The 20,163-nt window shown below is 44.7% G+C and overlaps 2 protein-coding genes across 12 annotated transcripts; one reads left to right on the top strand and one right to left on the bottom strand.

Moving 5' to 3' along the window:
• The first annotated feature begins 40 nt into the window (after positions 1-40).
• On the top strand, positions 41-6,053 carry hdhd5 (haloacid dehalogenase like hydrolase domain containing 5). 2 transcript variants are annotated; one of them, XM_046352382.1, is made up of 9 exons: positions 41-399; positions 1,043-1,246; positions 2,135-2,247; positions 3,112-3,205; positions 3,382-3,415; positions 3,496-3,670; positions 3,780-3,968; positions 4,110-4,553; positions 4,626-6,053. In XM_046352382.1, the coding sequence occupies exons 1-8, from the start codon at positions 286-288 to the stop codon at positions 4,519-4,521; spliced, it is 1,335 nt and encodes a 444-aa protein (XP_046208338.1). In that variant the 5' UTR covers positions 41-285; the 3' UTR covers positions 4,522-4,553; positions 4,626-6,053. The 2 variants fall into 2 exon arrangements, with proteins under 2 accessions (XP_046208338.1, XP_046208337.1); XM_046352381.1 differs by having other exon boundaries at positions 4,110-6,053.
• Positions 6,054-6,452: 399 nt separating this feature from the next.
• On the bottom strand, positions 6,453-12,353 carry LOC124037567 (ras-related protein Rab-19-like). Of its 10 annotated transcripts, none has more exons than XM_046352384.1 (7): positions 11,869-12,353; positions 11,180-11,293; positions 9,733-9,788; positions 9,443-9,645; positions 8,709-8,897; positions 7,339-7,522; positions 6,453-7,140 (listed from the first exon to the last, which is right to left on the bottom strand). In XM_046352384.1, the coding sequence occupies exons 4-7, from the start codon at positions 9,455-9,457 to the stop codon at positions 6,872-6,874; spliced, it is 657 nt and encodes a 218-aa protein (XP_046208340.1). In that variant the 5' UTR covers positions 9,458-9,645; positions 9,733-9,788; positions 11,180-11,293; positions 11,869-12,353; the 3' UTR covers positions 6,453-6,871. The 10 variants fall into 10 exon arrangements, with proteins under 10 accessions (XP_046208340.1, XP_046208343.1, XP_046208345.1 ...); XM_046352387.1 differs by having other exon boundaries at positions 9,559-9,645; XM_046352389.1 differs by having other exon boundaries at positions 8,709-8,879; positions 9,559-9,645.
• Positions 12,354-20,163: the final 7,810 nt, after the last annotated feature.

Here is a 20,163-nt window from a genome sequence, read left to right as displayed (position 1 = left end):
AGACAACGTCACTTCCATAAAATGGAGATGTGCGCAAGCGCGGTATGGGTTGACACCGACGGAAAGCAAGCTTTCCAAACGCGTGGCCATCTGTTATTCATATGGCAGCATGCTATCAAGTTTAGAGATGGCACACTTTTCACTTTCTATTGTCGTGTGTGATATAGCTAGCTATGTAGTTCCTATAGCTAGTTAGTGCTTGGTAGTGTAACGTTACTGCTGTTGTTTTTTTGTCTGTAGTGATTGTTTTAGCTAACTTAAGCTTGTTAGCTGACGTTAGGGGAAATGGCAGAGTTACTGCAAAGATGTAACGTTTTGAAATTAGGCTGGCGACTCCTGAAGTCAAGTCACACAGGAGCAGGCAAACCACTGTATATCTCATCACAGAGTTCCAGCAATGTAAGTCGAATGTTTCACTGTTGATTCTGGCTCGTGTATAGTTAGCTGGCTAACTAATTACCGTAATCAAACTTTGATTCAAAGTGTGGTCACTTCACTTTCCAGATAGCTAGCTACAAATCTCCGTTTCAAACGCACAGTTTTCCAATCTGGTGACTTTGATAGTGGTTTATGGTGACTTTAATAGATTAGCTAGACAGTTTCCCCTGTGACACCTTTACATTTAGCTGTAGTTAATTAGCCATAGTCCCTGCCAAGCCTGTGTCCTAAAAATACCCCTCCCAACCGGCTGAAACTTGAAAAGCTGGTTGACAGGGACATAAAATAGTTCATGTAAACACACCACTAGGATGCAGTCTGTCTTGTCCTGTCCATAGCTTGGACAACCCGTCTACAGTAGGGGACTAGTTCAGGACATTGTTGAGTTGTTTAACTGTTTGGTTGGTCGCTGTGTCACTGCAGACTAATCCCACTACTAACCCGCTTTAAAGGCCTACCATAAAGAAGACTAGGGTGGTCTGGTCCAGCATGTAGGCCTAAGGCCTATACACATACAAGGATGCAAGACCATTACCATAAACCATTGTCTCAAAGTCCACTGAAGAAAGGCTGCACGTCACACACCATGAATCTGTCTCCACAGGGCCACAACTTCTTCGGGCTTCTCTTCGACATCGATGGGGTGCTAGTGCGTGGCCGCACACCCATCCCTGCAGCCAAACAGATCTTTAGGAGCTTGGTGGACAGGAAGGGGAAGTACAAAGTGCCTGTGGTGTTTGTGACCAACGCAGGGAACTCTATGAGGCAGACCAAAGCTGAACAACTGTCGCACCTGCTGGAAGTGGAGGTGAGGGATGCATCATATAGCACTAAACAATCCTGCACTAAAATCTGGGTCATACTGACATGTCTCTCCTTCTGGAGGTGGAGGTCAGCGATGCGTTTTGGTCATATTGTAACGAACAATCCTGGACTAACATCTGGGTTATATTGTCATATTGCACCCAACAATGCTCCACTAACATCTGGATCATGTTGCACCCAGCAATCCTCCACTAACATCTGGGTCATGTTGCACCCAGCAATCCTCCACTAACATCTGGGTCATGTTGCACCCAGCAATCCTCCACTAACATCTGGGTCATGTTGCACCCAGCAATCCTCCACTAACATCTGGGTCATGTTGCACCCAGCAATCCTCCACTAACATCTGGGTCATGTTGCACCCAGCAATCCTCCACTAACATCTGGGTCATGTTGCACCCAGCAATCCTCCACTAACATCTGGGTCATGTTGCACCCAGCAATCCTCCACTAACATCTGGGTCATGTTGCACCCAGCAATCCTCCACTAACATCTGGGTCATGTTGCACCCAGCAATCCTCCACTAACATCTGGGTCATGTTGCACCCAGCAATCCTCCACTGACATCTGGGTCATGTTGCACCCAGCAATCCTCCACTGACATCTGGGTCATGTTGCACCCAGCAATCCTCCACTGACATCTGGGTCATGTTGCACCCAGCAATCCTCCACTGACATCTGGGTCATGTTGCACCCAGCAGTCCTCCACTAACATCTGGGTCATGTTGCACCCAGCAATCCTCCACTAACATCTGGGTCATGTTGCACCCAACAATCCTCCACTAACATCTGGGTCATGTTGCACCCAGCAATCCTCCACTGACTGGTTCTGTGCTTTACTGATTGTTTTGCTTGTGTTTTCCCCTGCAGGTGTCTCCAGACCAGGTGATGCTGTCCCACAGTCCTTTGCGTATGTTCAGTCAGTATCACAACATGTGTGTGCTGGTGTCAGGCCAGGGCCCAGTGCTGGAGGTGGCTCACAAGTATCCTTACTCATCTCCAGGCAGAGCAGTGATCATGGGGGTGACTCTTTCCATGACATTTGAAGAGAGGGAGATTACCTATGTAACAGAGCAGCAGTGATAATTGGGATGACGACTTGGGAGATGTCTAGGGATATACACAACATTTCAGTAATATAAAAGGTGCTGAATAGCAGTATGTTTTATATAGATTAAGTGTCTCTTGTCCTCTAAAAAGATATCCTTTCACAGCCAACTATGTTAAATGTACACTGGGATCAAAACTGAATACATCTATTGAGCAAACTCGGCACACATGTGTTTTCCTCAGCCATTCAGTAACCCAAGAAATATGAGGTCTTTGTATACATTTGGGCTTAAACTGTTTGGTAAACAGTAGGACAGTTTAAAGGGGAAATCTGCAGTTTAAACAATTACAAAGCCCCCCCATTTGTTGCAGTAAACAGCTGAGGGATGTTGTTGGAGAATTATAACCACTCTCAAATTCATAGACAGTTTGATGCAAGGACTAACCATGATGATAAATTATAGTTTAAGCCATGTTTTGAGGCTTTAGTGTTTGTTTACAATTGCAAAGTTTACAAACAGTGGAGTAAAACAAGCCTCTATTTTGGGTTCTCATGGGGTAAGACAGTTGAAATAAGCTCATGAGGTATTTATAAGTTATATTCAATAATCAATGGATATATCATTAATTTAAAAGTTCAATGATTTAAGTATAAAGTGCAGATTGTCCCTTAAATGCCAGGAATCCTTTTTAAATGATCATTGTCGTGCTGCTCTCCCTCTATGAATCTGTTGCATTGTCTTGCTCTGTTTAATGTTCTGTTATCTTGAGTTTGACCTTTACCTATCCAACACCAGTCTGGGATTTCAGAATGTTGTGACCATAGACATGCTGAGGGATGCCTATCCGCTTCAGGACATGGTGGATCACAACAGAAGACCCAAAGACATGGTGAGGGTGTAGTTGGAGGAGACAGGGCGTGACTTGGGTTGTGTTCAGCAGGAACAAACTAATAATGGTATGAAAGAGGAGAATGGAGAGCTAAATTGGACATTTATGACCCATCAACTCTTGTGCATTTACCATTTGTATCTCCAACATGTTTACAGTGTTGAATTATCTTACAGGTTCCACCAAGTAAAGATTTACCCCCGATAGAAGGTAATATATACAAATAAAACTAATTTTGAAACTTACAGAAGATTGATTTTTGACTGACTGTCCGTAACAATTTTTTTTAGCCATCATTCTGTTTGGTGAGCCTGTCAGATGGGAGACCAACCTCCAGCTAATAATGGACGTGCTCTTAACCAATGGGAAGCCTGGGAATGCCCTGACAACACTGCAGTACCCTCACATTCCAGTGCTGGCCTGTAACATGGACCTGATGTGGGTGGCTGAGGCCAAGAACCCCAGGTGGGAACACACACGCTTCCACTCAGAGCATACCATCAAGGCAATTTAGGTCTTGTAGCCAAATTGTTGTAAACAGAACATGTGTGTTGTAAATATCCCTGTTTGCTAGGTTTGGTCACGGTATGTTTCTGGTGTGTCTGGAGAGTTTGTATAAGAAGGTGACTGGCTGTGAGCTGAAGTATGAAGCTCTGATTGGAAAGCCCAGTGTGGTGACCTATAACTATGCTGAGCTGCTCATCAGACAGCAGGCTGAGAGTCTGGGCTGGACTGAACCTGTGGAGAGACTCTACGCCATTGGGTGAGACTGCCTGCCTGGGTTACATACTGTTTACACCATCGGGTGAGACTGCCTGCCCGCCCAGCATAGATACTGTTTTAATCTGTGTATTCCATCTTGACTAACTCAAGCCCCCTTAACTCTCTGCTGTCTCTCCCTCAGTGACAACCCCATGGCAGACATCTACGGTGCCAACCTCTACAACCGCTACCTACAGTCCTGCCACCGCACCCGAGCCCTGATGCAGCTCGGAGGGGGGGAGCCTCAGAGCCAACCCCCGGAGGACCCCCACGAAATGACCTGTGCTGAGATGGGAGGAGTTACAGGGGCGTACGAGGGCGAGGAGCCCCTCCCTGTGGGGTGCAGCTCCATCCTGGTGTGTACGGGGGTGTACAGCCGGGACCAGCAGGAACTGCCCCCTGACCCCAGGCATTCTGTTACAGAGCATCGGATCTTCCACGGTCACAGGGACTTCCGCTTTGACCCCAACCTGACCCAGCCATCCTTCATGGTGCAGGATGTGAAGGAGGCTGTGGAGCTGGTGTTCCAGCAGGAGGGATGGCCTCTGGAGTAGGGGCCTGAGTCTCAATACTGTCCTGTCCCCTGGTCACAGCGCTGCTCTGTCCCCTGGTCACAGCGCTGCTCTGTCCCCTGGTCACAGCGCTGCTCTGTCCCCTGGTCACAGCGCTGCTCTGTCCCCTGGTCACAGCGCTGCTCTGTCCCCTGGTCACAGCGCTGCTCTGTCCCCTGGTCACAGCGCTGCTTGCCAAGTCGATTAACAGCAGCTCAATGTCTGGGTCTCTGAGGCTTTGTTTACACAGGCAGCCTAATTCTGATTTATTTTCTTATCTTTTTCAGAGCTGATCCGATTGGTCAAAAGACAAATGAGTGTCAAGAAAATCTAAATTGTGCTGCCTGTGTAAACACAGCCTCTCTTTTGGTTAGGACAGGGTCTAATAGTTGACATAGACCCCTCTGTGACCAAGAAACCTCTAATCGTCCTCCTCAACCGCCTCACTCGGCCATGCTAGTACAGTCACTCATACAGCGAATTACATCACACGTCTAGAATGTCCGTGCACATTTACCATACTGTACTGCCATTGAGATTTCCCTAACTTTTACATTTCTGTTACGTGTCCTGTTCTACGGAGTGTAGCATGCTGACTATACCTGCCAAGTTCCGTGCACGAGCATTGCAAAATGAATGTATGCATGTTATTCAATCATTTCATCCAAACTGCACGCGGGGGTCTGTGTAGTCAGGTGCTAAACATAGAACTTTCAACTCACTGAATGTGAGGTTAACTAGGTTTCCCCTTTTGTGTTTTAATTGTCGACTTTTGTATTTCAAATGTGTCAATTCGACAATGATCCGCAAAAAAAATACCTTATTTATTTTTGCGTAAACTAACCCAATATTTATTTCCCAGAACAAATTGGCTAGCGAATTGTCTCATGTGTTTCGACCTGTCCCCAAATGAATATAATTGATTTTGGTATTTTAATCTGCGTGTCATGAACGCGTCTGGTGGGGAGAAACAAAATCAACATGTGCACGATGATGTAATGCTGTCTGTTGTGGCTATCATGACTGTTTTTGGCTTCATTAATAATATTCTTAGTGGACTGAATACATAAAATACACTGATAGGCCATTTTACTTTACAGTGCTGGGTTAGCTTTTACAATATATTTATCTGTCTGCCATGCTATCCAGACTTGTTACAGGAACAACTTCATGCAAGTGACCAGTTTAAGTCCAGGAATGTTCTTTGATGGACTTCTTTGATGCAAGGCTAGTTGTTCCATTTACCATGAACTAAACAGGTGCTACACATCTGGCTGTGTTCAAGTAATGTTTGGAGCGTCTTTCAATAGCCATTAGCATGTGAAGGCAGGCCATTGTGGGGATGTAAAAATATATTTTTATGTGATTGTTATATGGAGTGTTTTATGCAGGGATGTCAACATTTTTAGCTATGTTCAATTGGCCAAGGTTCTGAGGGAAAGATGTGACTGTGGAATTGTCATAAATGCAACACTGTATTTGACAAATTGAAGGACAATAAAGCTTTCACTGAAACCAGTCTCTTCCTCCCCCCACCCCGTGTCGTGGAAATTCAGTACTGAGAGAGACTTGGTAATTTCTTCAAACAATCATCTTTATTTAATATTGATTAATTATTGCAATAATGAGACTGTTAGGCTGAATCATACAGACAATGCAGTTCATATAGCTAATACCCAGAACGCTTGGTTCCACCCCTCCACTATATTTTTTTGGAGGGGGGCACCATGAGTCACTTAGGGCTCATCCTGTCTTTACTTTCTGCTGGTGTTATCTTAACCCCTGACCCTGGCCTAATTTCCCAGGCCATGTTTAAGAACCATTGAGGCCTTTATTCTACTCCTAACAGTTACAACCTCCCCACATCCTGTCCCTGGAAGGCCAGCTGTAGGCTTTATCTCTGGGAAGCAGAATGGACACCATAACACTCAGCATTAGCAGGATAAAAATCTCACTGTTTATGTAAATAATTGTTACATATCCAACAGAAGGTGAATACATCATTTCCCCCCCCAACCCCCATATACAATAAACCACAGGTGGCAAGAGATACTTAACATTAAGTACTGGTAACAAGTGTTTGACTACTGGCAGCCATGTTTAAACTACTGGAAAACTCAGTGGCAGTGATAGTCGCCATTATCAGTAGAGTACTCATATCACATCCACACAATATAGTACACTCATCCCCTATCCCGAAGCATACTTCTTGACAGCACCTGTAGAAGTAAGTGAAAAACGAGTGGGCTTTGTGGCTTTACATCTACAAGGGCAAGTTTCAAGGGACTGTAGGCGATGTTGATTCCAAGTTATCAGCACCACAAACCCTCTCCCACGCTTCCTGTCAATTCTCTCAACAACATGACTCCCTGTTTGTAGGATCGGCGCCATGGATTGGATGGGAGTTTGGGAAGAAGTGTGGGGAGGCCTTTGAGTGTTGGTCTGTGAGCGCGAGGCCGTTCCTCACCATCAGCTCCCGGGCCATGAGCATGAAGGCTGCCTCCACATTCTGGGCCTCCTTCGCAGAGGTCTCCAGGGCGGCCAGCGCACCCCGCCCCTCAGCCAGGGTACAGGCATCCTCAAACAGCACCTGTCTCTCCGCCTGCCGGTCTGACTTGTTCCCTAGGAGAGAAGAGAAAAGGAAGTTACAGAAGGACATTTGTCTTTCTATTTTAGTTTCTGTTGATGAACGTTTGGAAGTTGCTGTCAGACATTTCACCCGCCAGAAGATGAGCACCACATCTGTTATGTCATTAACAACTTAAGTAGGCTTTTTAACAGAGTTTATATAAAACCATGTGTTTCCTGTGTCCCACCCACCAATGATGATGAGCACAATTCTTGCAGCCCCGTCTTGTTCCACTTCCTGGATCCAGTGTGTCAAAGAGTCAAAGGTTGGCCGGCGTGTGATATCGTAGGCCACTATGGCGCCGTGTGCGCTGCGGTAATAACTCTGGGTGATTGAGCGGAAACGTTCCTGTCCAGCTGTGTCCCACACCTGCAGCTGAGGAGACAAGACGACACACACTTCAGCTGGAGAACACACACACACTAATTCCTTCACACACTTCAGCTGGAGAACACACACACACACTAATTCCTTACACACACTTCAGCTGGAGAACACACACACACACACACACACACTAATTCCTTACACACACTTCAGCTGGAGAACACACACACACACTAATTCCTTACACACACTTCAGCTGGAGAACACACACACACACTAATTCCTTACACACACTTCAGCTGGAGAACACACACACACACACACACTAATTCCTTACACACACTTCAGCTGGAGAACACACACACACACACTAATTCCTTACACACACTTCAGCTGGAGAACACACACACACACTAATTCTTTACACACACTTCAGCTGGAGAACACACACACACACACACACACACACACACACACACACACACACACACAAACACACACACACACTAATTCCTTACACACACTTCAGCTGGAGAACACACACACACACACTAATTCCTTACACACACTGCAGCTGGAGAACACACACACACACTAATTCCTTACACACACTTCAGCTGGAGAACACACACACACACTAATTCCTTACACACACACACTCAGCTAAGGAACAAAGTGTCCGTTGAAAAACCACCCCTAGCACCTTCCCCAAGATCGGTGTAAGCATGGAGAACATTCCCCTAAGCACATTGGAAGGCCAGCTGGAGACGTCACCATATTGCTTACACCGATCCAGTCACTTCGGCAAACACTTAACAGGGAAGGGACTGTGGGTTGTTTACTTACTTCTATACATCACTGTGGAGGAGAAACTGGTACAGGGAGGTTTGTCACTAATTTATGGACAAGATGGTTAAGGTCCAAAATCATCTCCCTTCCCTTTTTCAAATACACAGACAAACATGCACCTAGGAAAACACTTACACCGTTCATACACTCAATTGTAGTCATTTGGCGTACGCCCAGAAAATACACAGCGGGCAGTCAAATGTTAGATCATCCCTGTTCTTTTGACTACGAATACAGCAGAGGCAGAAGGATTTGCACTGTGTAAAGACAGTTGCGCTAGCAAGGCCTATTGACCAAACTGAAATAATGACACAGCTAAGACAACATGTCCTGTACTTATTATTGATTATCCTAGAAAAATAGAGAATGTACACATGCACCTTACCTTGACATTCCTGCCATTGATGAGCATGGTTCTGACGGTGAAATCTACCCCGATAGTGTTCTGCTGTTTCTCCATGAAGACACCAGACTTAAATCTCTGGACCACACAGGTCTTCCCCACGTCTGAGTCTCCCACCAGGACAATCTTAAAGAGGAAGTCAAAGGAGTTGTCCTGCTCCGGCACAGAGGACTGCATGGTAAGGGATCACCACAGGGCCAGTCAGACACCACTAAACTAGGGCCAGGCTGACATGCCGTGCAGCAGTGACAGAACTGGTTCTCTACTCTGTATGTTGTTAGATGCATCAATAACAGTTTAAACTGTTGACAGAGATTGGTCACATCCTACTCAGAAACATGGGGAGAACTCTTCCTCACGAGGAGCTAAAGAAGTACATGAATATTTCATACTTGGAACTGTGCCCTTTTTACTTATTCAGTCTTGGGGAACTGAATAAACAAAACAAAAAAATGGTAGTTACACAGAAAATACATTGCTGAAGAAGTATTGAAGATAAGGCTTCAGTAGTCTATATCCTCTACAAGTGTTCCCTACTCTGCACCGCTTCAGGTATTTCCTCAGGTTCAGAGTTCATTACACACTAAATAAAATGTTGACCTCCAACAGATTCCGTCACAGTAGAAACAATATATCACATATAACATGTTATTCCTCAATGTCCTGGAACTTTTTATTTACATTTAGGATAGGTTGTATACATTCAAATCACTCACATTCTTTGTGCTCATTCATCCAACTGCTTCCCTGTGAAGTTAGTGTACTTATGCCTCTCCACTCTGTTGTTCTCCCCACTCTCATTGGTTCACAGACTACTAAGGTACCCCCCTACCATTCCTGGCAGGTGCAAATTTCAGATGCCTGGCCACCTGCACCGCTGCATCTTGGGAATTGTAGTTTTCTAGGCAAGGTCCAGGGTCTGTGAGGACAGGAAGGAGGGATTAGTCAGTGAGAAGTTTCTTGTTTATCAAGAAATCACATCTAAGACTTGTCTCTGGGTGCTTACAAGGCTCACTATTGTAGGTACACATCCTTCAGCAGAGGGAATCACTATAGCTGCTCCTGGAGAAATGGAAACACAACTCTTTTGTCTCGACAGGTATCATTTGTACCCCAGCTGCATATAACACACTGAGAAACACACACAGGAAGACAGAGACACATGGGCTGCCCCTCTATCACTATTTGCCACCTCCTGACTACCGTCAACTAACACATTCCAGTGCATTCAGAACCACACGACAAAGGCTAAGTCTAGAGCAGGCAAAAACACAAGACAAACACAGGCATTTACCAGTAGATCAGATAGATTGTAACTTCCATCAAAGTAAATGTCTGCATCATTTCCAATACTGTATATATACATAAATATATATTTCCCTTAGTTATTTTCCCCAAAACCTACCACCCCTCCCCTAGTTGGAGTACACTAATGGACAACAACACTTAGGCTTCTACTTCCAGCCTATACATACTATATACATTTTATGGAAACAGTATATTTGACAAAAGTTATATTTAGTTTGTTTTTAATCCCATTCTTTAGCTACCCTCAACCCCTCCCATCTACATCTGATGAGCATCTAGTTTTGATTTCTATTTGCCATATATTTTGAACTGTGTTGTTTAACAAAAGTTCTGAACCCATTAACGGGCCCAGTATATTTTACATTTAGTTATCTTGTTGTTTTTAGACATTTGTTAATGAGGGCTGATTTAATTTTCTCTGTATAATGAATCCATTTGACCTCAATCCATACAATGACCTCACAGGGAGATGTTAAGAGTCTACTGTTCTGGAAGTCAGAGACCCCTCTTCTTCCTCTCTCTACCCACACACTGGTTCGTTGACGTCTCAGCCCACAGAAGCACATGGCAAAGCTGGACACAGAACAATGCATGCGAGTGTGAAAGGCACTGTGCACCATGGCTGGCCACTATTTTGTTCTTCAGTGTGTGTGTCACATGATGGTTCCACATTAAGCACTGTAGCCCGAGAAATGTTTATCTTTCACCATATCTCCTGTTATTGGCTACACACACACACATCCTACTATTGACTACATGCACACAAACACCCACCCAATGACACCGTAGCTCCTGTTATTGATTAATATTCTGTTAGCATTTTTGTTAGCATTTTTTTCCCGCTGTATCTGAGAAATACAGTTTGGGGAGAATTCAGACCGGAGTTAAGCAAGCGTAAATGGAACTTCTTTCCCTTTTTAATTAACCTTTTTTTGTAAGGGTATTCTGACCTTCTATTATGGACAAAGCATGTGCCAGCCAGGTATTTGTTTGGGATGGAGCTTGCAGACATTAAGGTGTGGCAGAGGTGTGTCTACAGATACGCTGTATTCTGACCTTGACTTAATTCCCTCATAATTAGCATTCTCCACAAAGTGTATATGACACAATGACAACCATAAACAAGGTGAAGGCCGTTATGTTACCTCGTGGGCAGCCGGGTGCCTTGGGACTGGGTCGACTCTTGTCCTGAGCACAAAGCCATTTCTTAAACTTCCCCTCTGCTCTCTGTCTGCGCTCCCTCTACTGGCTGCCTCCTCCTGTTTACAACACAAAGCGCTCCAACCTCAGTACCCGGAACGTCTCGTACTCGTTTCCATGGAAACCAAAGTTATGTTGTCAGAAACATTAAAACCCTAGTTCAAATGAACATTTACAGGATTTGCCTTTACGTTAATTCAGTTCCACGAGTTCAACACTTGTATTCAAATTCCCTAGTTTTTATACAAATTTTTCTGCTCTTTTGAACATTTACATGGATTTTCCTTTAACGTTAATGCCTTTTCAGCCCATTTTTTCCTGTGTTATTGACTTGTTAATTGTTTATTCATATCAACTTGCTTTATCTTTCAGAGTATCAAACTGCTGTTTGCTTCAATAACATGGTTTAGTTGTGTGTTGTTGCTGATTAGTTAGCATGAGGAGAGAGAAAATGGGAATATTTAGCAAATGGCTAGCATGTCGATCTCTTCTAACAACTGCAGGCTAATGTAGAGTGCAAAGCAACAAATCATTTCCAAGATTTTCATTAGTTTTCCTCTTTTTCCATTCTTACAGTTAACGGTTCTGAATAATTATGTGAATAATTCCTCAAGGCTCCTGTTAAGGAACCTACATTCTCTGTATTTTCTCCAGGTCCTTCCTCAGTCACCACTCTCTGTACTTCTCCTCTGCTTTCTTTTCAATCTCCCTCTGCATCTCCTTCTGCTCCTTGCTCTCTTTCAGCTGTTTCTCCTGGAGATGGCAAACAACAACACAAAAATGACTCCCGCCTTTAGGTGCCCAGATACTGTACGCATTAGAAAGCACACAAACTGCACGGTTCCTCTCTGGGGTTGTGTTAATAACTGGGTGAAGAAGAGGGCTCTTCATCTGCAGCCACTCCTGAATCTCCTCCTCCACCACCTTCTTCAACTACTGCTCCCTCTCCTGTTCCTCATTCCTCTCCTTCAGTAGGCGCTCCATGTGGAGACATTTGCGACCCTAATTTACAGAACTGAAAATATCAATATTTATCAACAACTAAATGATCAAATTCTGACTCAAATGCAAACAGGAGTTGCCGAACCGAAGAAGAAACTAAAAAGATATGCCAGTACACCTCCTCTGCATTCTAGCTTTCACTGCTGTCCTCTCTGGGGGCTTCTGTGGTGGATCATGTTTCCATGGCAAAAATCAAAACACGAAGCAGACAGACTCTTTGGTCCTGCTTGCTGTATGTAAAATATTGTGTGCTATAGCTTGGAAAACTCTGGATGACAACATAATGATGTTTGTTTGTTTTCCTAAAGCAATTTTCTGCTTTGTTTTGTTTCCTTCCAGTATCTATGCTGCCATACTGGTGTCGCCCTGGCCCTAATGGATTGCTGTCATACGTTATCCATATCTGGTGAAAAACCAATGTCACATTTTGTAATTTGGGTGAACTATCCCCTTACTTGTTGATGAGGGGATCAACCCTAGCTAAACAGCAGGTGGTGCTAATGACAATTTAGCTCATATTCTGCTTAGACAAGTTTAATACTGTTCTTGTACATGGAACATATGAACTGGGTGAGAGGGTGCTACCTGGTGTTTTTACTCTGTGTGGTGATTGTTATTTTGTTGACCAGCCACCTCTCATGCTAGTTAGAAGACACAAGCCAGAGAGAGATGCCTCTGGATCCTCCGCCTCGGTCACTGCTGTCCTCTCTGGGGGCTTCTGTGGTGGATCATGTTTCCGTGGCAAAAAGCTACTCTTCCTGGGGTTCATGAAGATAATATTATAATCATATATTCATCATATAACATTATTACACCACTACATATCTACAATATGGTCCTTCTGTAGCTCAGTTGGTAGAGCATGGCGCTTGTAACGCCAGGGTAGTGGGTTCGATCCCCGGGACCACCCATACATAGAATGTATGCACACATGACTGTAAGTCGCTTTGGATAAAAGCGTCTGCTAAATGGCATATATTATATATTATTATTATTATAAGGTTGTATCATGACGTAAGTGATCTTCAGGTCAGAACTCTAGAAAGAGGCCCGAACTTGGAATTTGGAGTTGGATGACAGTTCAAAACTTATTTTCCCAGGTCACAGTTGTCTTGAACACACTGAAGTCTGAGAGATTTCACAGTTTCCAGTTGTTTGGCCAATGTTGAATGTTTATCCTTTTAAGCTTGGAAAAGAGACCCTTAAACCCAGATTTCGACCGCACACCCACCCAGTCCACTGAATAGCAGACTAGTGATTGCTTTGCCTGCAGTTATTATTTAACTAGGCAAGTCAGTTAAGAACAAAGTCTTATTTACAATGAAGGCCTAGGAACAGTGACCCCTTGTTCAGGGACAGAACGACAGATTCTTACCTTGTCAGCTTGAGGATTCAATCTAGCAACCTTTCACATACTGGCACAAAAATCTGCCATCCCGAATCAGTTAGCCACTGATTCCTTCCAAACCACTCACTGTTGAATTTCCAACTTGTTGTGTATTGTTTATGTTCAATGGTCAGTGAGCACTGATACATTTTACCTATAATTTATCTTTATATGACAAGGATTGAAAAGGATTGGCCAGTAGATTGTCGACTTGATTCATGATGATGACTGCTAGCTTTTGTTAACTAAGATTTTGAAAGTATGATATTGACATAATGAGTCCAATCAAAGCTACGGTAGATATAGCGTGATTTGACATCATTATATCTGTGGCCAATGACCTTGGGTCTTCTTGGTTGGGCACTTCTAATGTAACTGTATGGCAGCACCCAATGGGCTTGACTTTTCGATTTGGCTGTGACAGAACACTAAGCCAATCATGGCTGCCCCACCACCACAGAAATCACTGAGCTAGGCTGAAACACTTGTATTTTGGAGCAGGAAGGTGCCAAGATGGCGGCTTGAACAGACATTTTTTTACAGAGCTCCGTAACCAAACTTCAGAAAGATTGTGAAAAAAACAAGTGTACAGTCATTACTATTTTTATTTGTTCAATCTATAAGACCTTTCCTGTTACTGGAATAATAATTGGGTAATTTATTTCGGCATGTCCATGCAAAGTCGTGACAAAAAAAGAAAGGAACAAGTTAGCCGTTCTATTGCCCTATGGATAATATCATGCTTTCAAATGCTGTTGAAGATGATGAATTCCCCTCTTTACCGGTTACTCCGTGTAAACCTCCACCCTCAAAAAACCCAACATGAACTCTGACATTGTGGCTACCCTCTCCTTACTCATCAACTCCAGGTCTGACGACATTGAGAAAATGGTTGGCGCGAACACCATGGTTGTCGAAGGCTTGAAAAAGACTTTGGAGTTTGCATGTGGTGAAATCAAGGATGTGAAAATGAGAGTGGCAAAAGTTGAAAAAAGTGTGGAAAAGGTGGAAAAGAATAACAATCTCTACCATAGACATCTCACTGATCTGGAACAATACACAAGAAGATGGAACCTGAGACTACGGCTTGCCAGAGGTGGAGAATGAAGATGTGCGAGGAGAGGCTATCCATATCTGCCAAGAAGTTATGCCTGCAGAGAAGAACAAAGTTGGTGATACCATCGACGTTGTGCATCGCCTCGGCAAGAAGCAACAGCAAAACGATTCAAGACCAAGGGGTATCATCATCCTCTTCACTGCCAGATTCTACAGGGTTGCTGTCTGGAAAGCTGCTAGGAAGAATGCCTTCCTTCAGAGCCATGGTATGCGTTTCGCTGAGCATCTCAGCCCAGAGGACATAGAAAGAAGGAACAAGTTGTGGCCAACTGTTATGCAGGTGAATGAGGACCCAAAAGCGACTTAACAGAAACAGAGTTTATTCCAGTCTTTAACAAAACGATAATCGTGGATACTATCACAGGTAAAGTCCAAACAGGAAAACTGAAACCCTCTAGTCAGTAGAGGGGAACAACAGGAGATGCGACCACAGACTGCAGGTCGCTTCGGGAAGGCGCAGGCCGTAGCTGATATAGACACCTGCTCACACGCAGCATCTGAAGAAGGCAAAAACACGACGGAACAAGAACACAGCACAGCAAACATCAAACAAGGATCCGACAAGGACAGACGCAGAAACAGAGGGAGAAATAGGGACTCTAATCAGAGGGCAAAATAGGGGACAGGTGTGAAAGAGTAAATGAGGTAGTTAGGAGAATGAGGAACAGCTGGGAGCAGGAACGGAACGATAGAGAGAGAGAGAGAGAGAGAGAGAGAGAGAGAGGGAGGGGGAGAGAGAGGGATAGAAAGAGGGAAAGAACCTAATAAGACCAGCAGGGGGAAACAAATAGAAGAGGAAGCACAGGGACAAGACATGACAATATATGACAAAACATGACAGTACCCCCCCACTCACCGAGCGCCTCCTGGCGCACTCGAGGAGGAACCCTGGCGGCAACGGAGGAAATCATTGATCAACGAACGGTCCAGCACGTCCCGAGAAGGAACCCAACTCCTCTCCTCAGGACCGTAACGGGAGACGATGAAGAGGGAATCTAGGGCAATAACTCTTAAAAAATGAGACACGGGTAGAGAACTATAAGCGTTAGAGCAATCAGGACCAAACAGGCCAGGAGAGTAACAACTATGGACAGACTGAGACCCAGCAAGGCCAGGAGCAGAAGCAGGAAGAAAGTTACCGGACTTAGTCTGCGCGCAGTCCGAACAAGCAGCCACGAAACGGCGCGTGTCACGCTCCTGAGTAGGCCACCAAAAACGCTGGCGAATAGAAGCAAGCGTACCCCGAACGCCGGGGTGGCCAGCTAACTGGGCAGAGTGAGCCCACTGAAGAACGGCCAGACGAGTAGAAACGGGAACGAAAAGAAGGTTACTAGGACAAGCGCGCGGCGACGGAGTGTGAGTGAGTGCTTGCTTAACCTGTCTCTCAATTCCCCAGACATTCAACCCGACAACACGCCCCTCAGGGAGAATCCCCTCGGGGTCGGTAGACGCTACAGAAGAACTGAAGAGACGGGGTAAAGCATCAGGCTTGGTGTTCTTAGTACCCGGGCGATAAGAAATCACGAACTCGAAACGAGCGAAAAACAACGCCCAACGAGCTTGACGCGCATTGAGTCGTTTGGCAGAACGGATGTACTCAAGGTTCTTATGGTCAGTCCAAACGACAAAAGGAACGGTCGCCCCCTCCAACCACTGTCGCCATTCGCCTAGGGCTAAATGGATGGCGAGCAGTTCGCGGTTAGCCACATCATAGTTACGTTCCGACGGCGACAGGCGATGAGAAAAATACGCGCAAGGGTGGACCCCATCGTCAGTATGGGAGCGCTGGGACAGAATGGCTCCCACGCCCACCCCCGACGCGTCTACCTCGACAATGAACTGTTTAGTGACGTCAGGTGCAACAAGGATAGGAGCGGATGCAAAACGCTTCTTGAGGAGATCAGTACAACAATCATACGACCGGTGAGGAGGAAGGGAGGTGGCTCTAGACCGACTGAAGACCGTGCGCAGATCATGATATTCCTCCGGCCCTCCTGTCAAATCACCAGGTTCCTCCTGTGAAGAGGGAGCAGAAGAAACAGGAGGAATAGCAGACATTAAACATTTCACATGACAAGAAACGTTCCAGGAAAGGATAGAATTACTAGACCAATCAAAAGAAGGATTATGACACACTAGCCAGGGATGACCCAAAACAACAGGTGTAAAAGGTGAACGAAAAATCAAAAAAGAAATGGTCTCACTATGGTTACCAGATACTGTGAGGGTTAAAGGTAGTGTTTCACATAATATACTGGGGAGAGGACTACCATCTAAGGCGAACATGGCCGTGGGCTCCCCTAACTGTCTGAGAAGAATGTCATGTTCCCGAGCCCAGGCTTCATCCATAAAACAGCCCTCCGCCCCAGAGTCTATTAATGCACTGCAGGAAGCTGCCGAACCGGTCCAGCGTAGATGGACCGGCAAGGTAGTACAGGAACTTGACGGAGAGGACAGAGTAGCAGCGCTTATCAGTAGCCCTCTGCTTACTGATGAGCTCTGGCCTTTAACTGGACATGAAATGACAAAATGACCAGCGGAACCGCAATAGAGACAGAGGCGGTTGGTGATTCTCCGTTCCCTCTCCTTGGTCGAGATGCGAATACCCCCCAGCTGCATGGGCTCAACACCTGAGTCAGTGGGGAAAGATGGTAGTGTCGGGGAGAGGGGGGACACAGTTAACGCGAGCTCTCTTCCACGAGCTCGGTGACGAAGATCTACCCGTCGTTCTATGCGAATAGCGAGTTCAATCAAAGAATCCACGCTGGATGGAACCTCCCGGGAGAGAATCTCATCCTTAACCTTAGCGTGGAGTCCCTCCAGAAAATGAGCGAGCAACGCCTGCTCATTCCAGTTACTGGAGGCAGCAAGAGTGCGAAACTCTATAGAGTAATCCGTTATGGATCGATTATCTTGACATAGGGAAGACAGGGACCAGGAAGCTTCTTTCCCAAAAACAGAACGATCAAAAACCCGTATCATCTCCTCCTTAAAGTTCTGATACTGGTTAGTACACTCAGCCCTTGCCTCCCAGATAGCCGTGCCCCACTCCAGAGCCCGTCCAGTGAGGAGAGATATGACGTAGGCAATACGAGCAATACCCCTGGAGTACGTGTGGGGCTAGAGAGAGAACACTATATCACACTGGGTAAGGAACGAGCGACATTCAGTGGGCTCCCCAGAGTAGCACGGTGGGTTATTAATTCTGGGCTCCGGAGACCCGGAAGCCCAGGAGGTAACCGGTGGATCGAGGCGGAGATTGTGAATCTCCTCCGAGAGGCCGGAGACTTGGGCGGCCAGGGTCTCAACGGCATGTCGAGCAGCAGACAATTCCTGTTCGTGTCTGCCTAGCATCGCTCCCTGGAACTCGACAGCAGAGTAGAGAGAATCCGTAGTCGCTGGGTCCATTCTTGGTCGGATCCTTCTGTTATGCAGGTGAATGAGGACCCAAAAGCGACTTAACAGAAACAGAGTTTATTCCAGTCTTTAACAAAACGATAATCCTGGATACTATCACAGGTAAAGTCCAAACAGGAAAACTGAAACCCTCTAGTCAGTAGAGGGGAACAACAGGAGATGCGACCACAGACTGCAGGTCGCTTCGGGAAAGCGCAGGCCGTAGCTGATATAGACACCTGCTTACACGCAGCATCTGAAGAAGGCAAAAACACGACGGAACAAGAACACAGCACAGCAAACATCAAACAAGTATCCGACAAGGACAGATGCAGAAACAGAGGGAGAAATAGGGACTCTAATCAGAGGGCAAAATAGGGGACAGGTGTGAAAGAGTAAATGAGGTAGTTAGGAGAATGAGGAACAGCTGGGAGCAGGAACGATAGAGAGAGAGAGAGAGAGAGAGAGAGAGAGAGGGAGTGGGAGAGAGAGGGATAGAAAGAGGGAAAGAACCTAATAAGACCAGCAGGGGGAAACGAATAGAAGAGGAAGCACAGGGACAAGACATGACAATATATGACAAAACATGACACCAACGATCAAGATAGCACGAAATGAGGGAAAGGCTGCTCACTTCGTCAGAGGACGAGGCTTCATCAACGGTTCAGAAATCCATATTCCTCCCTAAAATCTCACCAGAAGGAACATGTTGATGGTTTCAGCCATGGTATTCTCATTTTCCTTATGTTGTTTACCTAACAAGCATCAGGTGAATATTTTTCAGGAATACTCAGGTACTTCAATTTAGTAGTTTGTTCTTGTATGACCAGAAGACCTATTTTGTTTACAAACTTACGAAGAAGACTGAAAGTTGTATTTATCTTTTATGTATACAGTAACTAAGATACTGTTTTAAAGGGCATACAGGTCTGCTCTGACTTTACACGGTTATTGCTCTATTTAGTTATTAATACTCATTTCCAAAAAAAAGGTCTTAGGAACGTGTATATGTAAAACATTTTTTATTCAATTTGTTTTATGATCAGTTTTCATATGCACTTAAAATAGTATGTACCCTTTTATTTAAATTATTAATTTGTATTTTATTTTTCAGAATAGTTCCTGATTACACTAAGGAGGGTTTTGTAGTCTCTCTTACTACAAGAACCCTTAGTTTGTTCTAGGACATCATTTTCAGTTGAGTTGAATTTCAAAGCCGGATAACGTCTAGCTCAAAGTTTATGGAATAAGCTATTTTCACTTGACTTAAATGGTGCAGATCTCGGTTCCTTATCGTTTACGTTCACTGTTCTTACGTCTTTGACTCATCCTAGTACAGTTTATACTTGTATATAATCTTTGTTGTTTTGTCTTTGTCTATAGTTTCTCTTAATGCTAGGGGGTTACGAAACAATGTGAATCGCAAGGCCTTATTTTTATTTGCAAAAAATTTTTGAACAGATTTTTGCTTTTTTCAAGAGTCTCACTCAATTTCGGCTGATGCCAACTTCTGGATGTCACAGTGGGGCAACGATATTTGGCTCTCCCATGGATCTGAATGCTCCGCTGGTGTCACTACAATGAAAAAGACCTTTGGTGGTAATATTCTACACTTGGAATGTGACCCCTTTGTTCACTTTATTTGTCTTGTGATCAGTTACAATGACATTAAGCTCATTACTGTAAACTTCTACGGGTACAACACCAAACATGAGAATGATGAGTTGCTTGAATCTATAGAGAAACATATACTTCATTGGTTATCTAAATTTCCCAATTCGTTATTATTGATAGGAGGGGACTTTAACATTACAATAGATAATTCAACTGATAGATGGCCCCCAGGTAGGCCAACCAATCAGAATTTGGGTTTAATACTTTTTATGGAAAAGTTTGATCTTACTGATATATGGAGAGAGAGGTTTCCGTCCGACAGATCATTCACTTGGAGTAACAAAACAGGTTCAATACAATCCAGAATAGATTTTTGGCTTATATCCAAATGTATTGATAGTGAGTGTGTTACTA

The sequence above is a fragment of the Oncorhynchus gorbuscha genome, linkage group LG06 (genome assembly GCF_021184085.1).
Source record: "Oncorhynchus gorbuscha isolate QuinsamMale2020 ecotype Even-year linkage group LG06, OgorEven_v1.0, whole genome shotgun sequence".
Taxonomy (NCBI): Eukaryota; Metazoa; Chordata; class Actinopteri; order Salmoniformes; family Salmonidae; genus Oncorhynchus; species Oncorhynchus gorbuscha.
Note: the sequence above shows the minus strand (reverse complement) of the source record. Positions and strands in the feature narration are given on the sequence as shown.

Excerpts from the sequence above, each read along its gene's own strand:
- hdhd5 (XM_046352382.1), top strand. The coding sequence starts at position 286 with ATGGCAGAGTTACTGCAAAGATGTAACGTTTTGAAATTAGGCTGGCGA. Across the intron at positions 400-1,042 it reads CATCACAGAGTTCCAGCAAT|GGCCACAACTTCTTCGGGCT; the intron begins GTAAGTCGAATG and ends CTGTCTCCACAG. Across the intron at positions 3,969-4,109 it reads GAGAGACTCTACGCCATTGG|TGACAACCCCATGGCAGACA; the intron begins GTGAGACTGCCT and ends TCTCTCCCTCAG.
- LOC124037567 (XM_046352384.1), bottom strand. Across the intron at positions 7,523-8,708 it reads TCAATGGCAGGAATGTCAAG|CTGCAGGTGTGGGACACAGC; the intron begins GTAAGGTGCATG and ends TTGTCTCCTCAG. Across the intron at positions 7,141-7,338 it reads AATTGTGCTCATCATCATTG|GGAACAAGTCAGACCGGCAG; the intron begins GTGGGTGGGACA and ends CTTCTCTCCTAG.